The following is an 8249-nucleotide window of genomic DNA, read 5'->3' as shown; positions in this document are numbered from 1 at the left end:
TCATATAAGTAGACCTAAGCACGGACCGGACTCGGGCCGGGTCAGACGGGCTTTTTTATAAAAGTTCTCAGTCCAAGCCCAGCCCAGCTCACTAGTAATTTAGACAAGCTCAGATTGAACTGGGCTCGGGTTTAAAAATCAAATCTCAAATCCAGTCCATATAAACTCACCTTAACATATATACATAATTTTTTAATTATAAAAAATAAATATTTAATACTTAAAAATAAATATTTAATATATAAAATTTATTAAGTAACATTAATATACGGGCCGGACTGAAATGACCTACACTTTTTTTATTAATTCCAAACCTGCCCAAAAAATAGGCGGACTTTAGCGTGCCAGGGTCGTGCTGGGTCTATCGTCAATTAGCATTGTCCAATCCTAGTCCAAGGAAGACGGATCGGATGGGTACCCGGCCCGTGGACATGTCTACATATAAGCAATTCAACTAAAAAAAATTAAACCGATAGTTAAAGTCAACAATAATTTTTTATATATCTTTCACATAAATGTTTTATGAGCTTAAAGTATGTACATCAAAGACTCACAATAACAGAGCCAAACATTTATAATTGATGGGTTAAAATTATTCTTGCAGATAGTGTCAGAGTTAACTTTATAGAGTTGAAGTCAGTGTTAAAATCCAACCCATCACAGTTAGAGATTTTTTTTTAGCCTCCAATATTCTAAAACTTTATCATTTTGATGCGTCGAATACTAAAAAATTAAAAATTACATAATTTTTATAATCTAATGCTAATTTTTTAAACATTGCATAATTTTTATCTTTATATTTTTAATTATAAATTTTTTAAAATTTCAAAAATTAAATTTTGTTAAGTTTCAAAAGTAAAAGAATTGATTTAGGAAAAAAATAGTTCAAAAGGGTTAAAAAGATAGGGATGACATTGAAAATAATTAATAATAACATAGTTATTTATAATAAAAATCAAATAGTATGCTTAAAGAAATAGTTTCATGAGATTTGAATTTGTTGATCTATAATATTAAAGACATGCATTTTATTAACCAATTCAATCATATTAAAATATTAAGATAATATTACAAATATACCAACATAAACTATGATGGGGTTCTATCGACTACCGAAGCACTACTATGTGTTGGCTCTGCCACTACACAGTCATCAAATCATGTGTTGAAATTTATCAATAAATGAAGTTGTCGTGATTCAAATTTTGACCACTTAGTATAAGAGGTTCTGATACCATATCATGAAATCAATTAACTTAAAAGCTCGAACTGATGGTTAAAGCCCAATAATGACTTTTATATTAATTTCTGACATCATGTAGAAGAAACAACATGTATCGTTATAAAAACGGCACATAACATTTCCTCCTTTAAGGCCTTTGTAAGTAGTACGATACGAGTGGTCGCAATAATTTCCCTTATATATTTTTAAACAAACACTAATTATGAAAATGTTTGTTTTAACTTTTCGGAAGAACGTTTAGTATTTCACTCCGAACTGCAGAAAATATAGCATTTGGTTAGGTTTATATAACACAATATTCAATATTTTTTATGGAAACATCAGCTTTTTCGAGCATTTCATGAACAACTTTTTATATTTATTTGATATTGATCAAATTATTATTTTTATTTCCAACAAACACATTTTTTCTTTACTGTTTATTTTTATTCTATAATATTATTACCGAAACAATAAGATTTTACTTCATTTAATAAATAATTATTTTAATTTTTATATAATTATTTAGATTATTTTTATTAATTTGTGTATTATAATTTATTTGTTAATGAATTTAAAATATTAATTAACTAATTGCAACAACAACTATTAATAATAGTGTGTTAAAACTTGAATTTTTGGGTTTTGCATCTTAATTATGACTAATATATTGATAAAGCCTACTTATGATTACACATACCTTTCCGACATTCCGTTTTCCTTGCATGTTTTGTACTAATTTGGAACCTTCCTTCTATTATTTTTTCCTCTCTCAATGGGCAGAAGTCAAGAACCTAATTCCGACATTTCTTGTTTACCCTACTTTCATCTACTGTATAATTTACTCATCAAGGGTTAATTAATCCTAATAGCATTTTCATTAAATTCATTATTTACCAACGTGATGACTTCCTCTTCTTTCATCAGCTAGAAGTCAAGAACCCTAATTTCAGCAATTCTTGTTTGCTCTACCTTCTTTTATTTTGTAATTTAACCACCAAAGGTCAATCCTAACAACATTTCCTTTAAACACATTATTTACCCATACTATTAGTGAATTAAACCAACATCAATTCTTAAATTACAATTGATAATTAAGCTTATTAACTATATATATAAAAAAACCAATATTTTGTTAGCTTGAATGGTCAATTGGAATTTATAAACAACACAGCATTAAACGGTAATAAAATCATACCATATTATTGAAACACCTTAATTTCATAACACTTTATCTCATATAATCTTCTATTATAATATGATGTTTGTTTTTATTATTGTGTGAAAGGTAAAAATATATATATACTAACAAAGTTGCTACTCTTTATTACCTACTGTTTATTACCTGTAAAAATAGATTAGAATACATTCTTATTTTGATGAAAACCATCACTGTAAAGATCAAACCTGGAGTTTCATTCTTTTTCTTCTTAAATTATGTCTTTAATTTGGACAAAAATAAATAAATAATCACCTATATTTTTTTAATATATATTACAATTTCACATAAATTATAATATGTTAACTAATATAGTAAAAAGAATAGAAAGACTTCCAATGTATAAAAGAACGTCTCATTGATTGATAAAAATTAGAAATCCCACTTCATATGTTAAAAGGGTCTTCTTATGAGGGAGTTCGGAATTTGGTATAACAAAATCTGAAGGCACCGCATTTATAAGGAGAGTAAAAGAAGATATGGACATACATCACACGACAAGGCCAATAATATGTTAAGAGAGGCACATAGTTTCTATAGCGAGTTTAATAAAGGACCATTCAACATCGTCATAAGTTTTACTCATATCAAGCTTCAAGGTACTAATGCCATCTCTACCCTGGCTTTTATATTTCATAGCATGGGACATCTCAAAAGCTATATGGACATTGTCTGTGATAAGCTTTTCTAGCACATTGTTTTTGCTAGTGATGAGTCGGGTTTCGCACGGTTTACAATAACTTTAGAGATGAGACAAATTTGTATATGATATTACAGAGGTTGATTGGACGGAAATATTTCATGAAAATATGAGATCGGAGCGATTTGAGTAATAAATTTATGATTTAAGTCGAGTGGAAGAGTAATAAACCAGGTTGTTGACCTCCTCCCCAACTACATCCCAATAGGAGGAGAATAAAATAGGTGAAAATAATATATGGATTGAAGTGCAAATATATATTATTATATATCCTTGAACGGGATGTCTTGATTCCAAATAAAAGCTGATTGTCTATATATCCAGTGTCTTTAGACAGGATTTAGGACCCGTTTGTTTACCTAATGTTTGCTGTTGGAAAAATCTGTTTTTCCAAAAAGCAGAGATTCTCTTATCCAGTGTCTTTAGACAGGATTTAGGGCCCGTTTGTTTACCTAATGTTTGCTGTTGAAAAAATCTGTTTTTCCAAAAGGAGAGATTCTCTGCTTTTATAAAAGACTGCTTTTCGGGTGTGAAAGGAAACAGGAGATCACTAACCAAACACCTGCTGTTTTTCATATTTAAAAGGCAAAGAGGTCACTAACCAAACATCTAAAACTCGTACTTTCGAAATTAAAAGGCAAACATAAACATGAAAATGAGCAACCAAACACATCCTTAGTAGTCAAACACTAACAATAGTGTTTGAGAGCTTTTCATGAAAAAATGTTTGTTTTTATTTAATTTTGATCAAACTATCTTTCTTATTTATACAAAACACATTTTTTTTTCTAATAGTCCGGTATGGCATCGATAGGAAGATAATACAGCTAAAGCCAAAATGTGCTTCTAAAGCATGTCAGTTTAATCAGTTTTTAACGTTATTTTTATCTCTAAAATATTATTACTGGTAAAACAAGATTTTGCTTAATTCAAAAAATATTACTTTAAGTTATTTTGAGTATTTTTTTTTTTTGTTAATTTATCTATTGCTAGACATTTTACATACTAACAACAATTCATTATAATTTTACTAACAAAAACATCAATCGGTCTTAGTGTTGTTAATCCGATAAATTTGATATATTACTCGCATATTTTTCTTTTTTACATTCTAAAAGCTCCTAACAATAATTCTTACTTATATAGAGACAACATCCTTTAACAAATTGACTTTGATATTATGTTATTAAAAGTCATAACAAGAATGAGCAAAGATCTGAAGCTGAAGCTTGTGTTTGTGTGCAAACTCTCCATTTCAGAACAAAATGGGTAATGATCCGCCAATACTATAAAGCCCATCCACAATATATGGGGTATCTTCTACGTAGGAGCAGCAATTTCAATTTCTTATATGATAATATAATTGCTAAAAAGAAGATTTTTTTGCCAATATGTCATATCAATTAAATTGTCCATTATTAAGAGTATCAAAATGAGATGAGTTATTGCGTCACAATTAGTGTTCTAAAAATCGGCCAAAGCAGCCGCCTAGGCGGGGATTTTTAGAACACTATCCCGATTTTCACTAACCAGGCGATATAAATCGGTTGACCGATTTTTGGCCGGCTAGACGGTCCTTTAACATATTTTGTTATAAATATTATTTTATTAATCTATTTGTTATTTTTTTAAGGACAATAATATAAATAATATTAAAATATGTATGTTTTTCTAGTAATATTTTGAAAAGAATTATATTAACTCTATGTAGTATTATTTCAATTTTTAAAGGTAGATGAGATGGTTAAGGATGCTTATTTCTATTTGAGTGGTCCTATATTCGACTCCCTTCAACCTTATTTTTTTTATTTTCTAATGCTAGTTTCTAAAAAAAAAAATGATAATATTTTTAAAAAATTTACCCAATCCTAACGGACTGGATTTTGAAAATTTACCGTCGATCGCACAATTAATTTTGATTTTTTTTTGACGGTTTGAAATTCTTTTACTGATATGTTTGATCCCCGGGTCATCCGAGGTCCTGGTTCCGCCACTAATGATACGTATGTATATTCCAAATGAAGCAGCAATTAAAAAAGTGATTCTGCTAAAATAATAGTTTGGGTTTACACGAGGAATTACAAGGGCAAGGGCAGAAGTAAATCTTGTCAGCAATTAATTTGCTAATAATGCAGAAACATTACAGTTGCGACCCTCAACCTTAGGACATCTTCACAATTTCACCCATAATCTTTAGTTTGTAACAACATAACACTTGAAACATTATTGCAAGTGTAACAGAAAAAATCTAATTTCAACATAATGTGTCAAAATGCCTAACAATTCGCATATCTACATAACTTTGACAGAATACTTGATAAATCTAATTCATGTTAGCCTGTAAAGGAAAATACCATTTTTAACTGTAATATATTTCTCCTCAACAAAAAGAACATACATATATATATTAAAGGTAAAAACAAGTATTTCATTTTATATCCTCCCTAAAATTTCCCTTATTTCAGGCTGGCATGAATAATAAACTAATTAAGAGTCAATTTGGCCCTCGAAGTTTGCAAACAGGTTCAGTTTAGATACCTAAACTTTGATTTGGGCTAAACCGAACTGTGTACCAACTTTAGGGCTAAACCGAACTGTGTACCAACTAATCAAACATCTGAACAAAATTTGTCTAGATAAAAAAAAAAACACAATTCTTACAACTGAAGTGACGTTTGAGTTTTTTTTTTTTTACAAAATGAGCCGAGGGGCCACATTGTGAAAAAATAAGAAACTAGAGGGCCATTAGTGTAATTTACCTTAATACTGCTATACACACCTAAATCCATTCCTGCTCAACAGCATCTGCATCACAATAGCTAGGTCAGTCAATATTTGCAGCATTTCATGATAACCCTCTCTTACAAGCTCCCTTCATTTCGTGGGAAGAAACAGAAAACAACATAATCTTCCTGATTCATCACAAAAGAATACCTCCTTTCTTTTATCTGACAAAAGACATGTTTCAAAATTTGTAAATAACTCCTAACCCCTGGCCATCATAACATCCAAGTGATTCAAATCACTACCGGATGCAGATGCTTCAGCCTGAATCGCCTTCCTCACTTTCCCATTGCTATACATGAGTTCTTCTTGCTTATATGCATAATCCTTATAGGCTCCCTGCTGCTGCAGATGGAGCAATGCCATCATACTAACTGCGAATAAAGCAGCATTGCCGAGCATCCCACCCACATGATCCATCTTAAGGGAATTTCTCACTAAATTGAAACTTGCAATGAGAACTTTGATCACAATGTTACATGCCTTCTCTTCGCCGTGATTAAGATTATTACCAGATGGACTTAGATTCGAACCATACAGATTTTCAGGAGAAACAAAGTGACTCACATCATGTACGTTCCCAATAAAAGCTAGTGCTTCTTCAATGACCTTGTACTTCTTGCCATGGTGTTCAGCCAATCTCAGGGCAAGAATAATCCTGCTTTGTTCTAATCGAGCAATTGCAGCATCTCTCTCAGCCCGCTGTTGTATTTGTACAGTCTAGAAAGCATAAAAAGATAAACCACATGATTATCATCTAATCCATCTCAAGATTACATATTACATAAGAAGTTTAGATACATAAAAAATCATAAGCAAAGAGTGGAGGAACAAAGCATCTAAATCGCCACCTGGAACAAAGTAGAGCATTGAAATCCATTACCACAGTGATGTAAACCTAATTTTGAAATGTGACTTCTCTTGCCATCTCAATCATCTTTGTTCCAATTGACAAAATGCAACTTCTAAATTAATACAAGACACGTACGATTACATCTGCAAAATAACCTCAATCCTCTGTTTATGACATCTAATTTTTTATTCAGTAGTCTAATTCCCCTAAATTCATCCCTTAAAAAGTTCCCTATTCTCTCCAGAAATATTCCATATTCTGCCAACAGCTGAACTAATTTCCTTGGCACAGGCTCGGAACAGTAGACCAGCTGTTTCCAGTGAAACAATTAAATTCCAGAACGTTTGTGCTTCATTGAAGAGATAGAGGGGCTCTAGACGAATTTATAGCTCAATTTTAGTACAAAGCGCTTAAAAATTTCAGTTCGGATCTTCAAACCACAATATCTGATATCTGAAAAAAAACTAATAAATCCATTCCCTAATACCAGTTTCTCAACATCCAAACAAATTCTAAATAAAACAGATAAAGAAAAGACAACTATACAAAAAGCGGAAACCCTAGAAAAAATGAGACTTACATGGAAGAACTCCAATTGATCCTCAAGGTTCTCGAGAGCAGTTCTGATGGCGTTGAGACTTTTGGCCTCCTCAATTGCGGCGTCATTATCATCGACACGAACATCCTTGTAGAAGACTGAGCCGTTGCGATTCTCCTCGACGGTTTCGTAGAATTGTTTCTTCTTATCGGACTTTCTGGTATGCTTGACGGAGTTGAGAAAGTGAGAGCGGGAAATGGAGTGAATAGCGTCGCTGAGCTTGTCGTGAAGGTCCCAGATTTTTTCTAGAACTGCTTCTATTTCTTCCATCTCCATATTCCCATTTCCTACTGAAAAAATCCGTGAATCTGGAAGACTGAAAAAAGGGAAACTATGGTTCGGCTTGGCTTGGCTTTGCTGAGACTGTGAGGCTCAAGGACACGTGTCAATAAGGCTAATCGTTTTTTTATTTTTGGCTTTATGTGCTATTAAATCCCTCACCTGTTCAAACTTGTATGATCTATTATTCAGTCACATTTATTTGAATTCAAGTAAAAAAATATAAATAGGTATCCTATATTTAAACCAAATTTTTTTTGGTTAAAGAATCTCTTTCTAATTACTTTTAAACTATTATAAAATTTTCTAGAAGAAATATGAGTTCTACTTCTAGTGGCAACATGTTACAAATGGGATAAATCAATTCATTCTAAACTTTTTTGAATATTAATCTCATCATTTTTTCAAGAAATGTAAGACATTTAAATCATACAAATAAAAAGATTTATTTATTTATAAAAAAAATAAAAAATGCAAAAGGTGATCATATTGATGATAAAATAAAATCTTTGCTCACGAACAGTGATTCAGTGATTCGATTGATGATAAAGAAAAAGAACTCTTGGTTGATCTCCATCTTAACGATTCTCAATA

The 8249-nt window shown here is 31.1% G+C and overlaps 1 protein-coding gene across 1 annotated transcript; it reads right to left on the bottom strand.

Annotated features, from left to right (window-relative positions):
* Positions 1–5759: 5759 nt before the first annotated feature.
* LOC136224269 (plastid division protein PDV1) lies at positions 5760–7709 on the bottom strand. Its single transcript, XM_066012552.1, has 2 exons — positions 7359–7709; positions 5760–6645 (listed from the first exon to the last, which is right to left on the bottom strand). The coding sequence occupies exons 1-2, from the start codon at positions 7650–7652 to the stop codon at positions 6127–6129; spliced, it is 813 nt and encodes a 270-aa protein (XP_065868624.1). The 5' UTR covers positions 7653–7709; the 3' UTR covers positions 5760–6126.
* Positions 7710–8249: the final 540 nt, after the last annotated feature.

Source organism: Euphorbia lathyris, chromosome 1 (genome assembly GCF_963576675.1).
Source record: "Euphorbia lathyris chromosome 1, ddEupLath1.1, whole genome shotgun sequence".
In the NCBI taxonomy this organism is placed as follows: Eukaryota; Viridiplantae; Streptophyta; class Magnoliopsida; order Malpighiales; family Euphorbiaceae; genus Euphorbia; species Euphorbia lathyris.
Note: the sequence above shows the minus strand (reverse complement) of the source record. Positions and strands in the feature narration are given on the sequence as shown.

Excerpts from the sequence above, each read along its gene's own strand:
- LOC136224269 (XM_066012552.1), bottom strand. The coding sequence starts at position 7,652 with ATGGAGATGGAAGAAATAGAAGCAGTTCTAGAAAAAATCTGGGACCTT. Across the intron at positions 6,646-7,358 it reads ATCAATTGGAGTTCTTCCAT|ACTGTACAAATACAACAGCG; the intron begins GTAAGTCTCATT and ends TATGCTTTCTAG.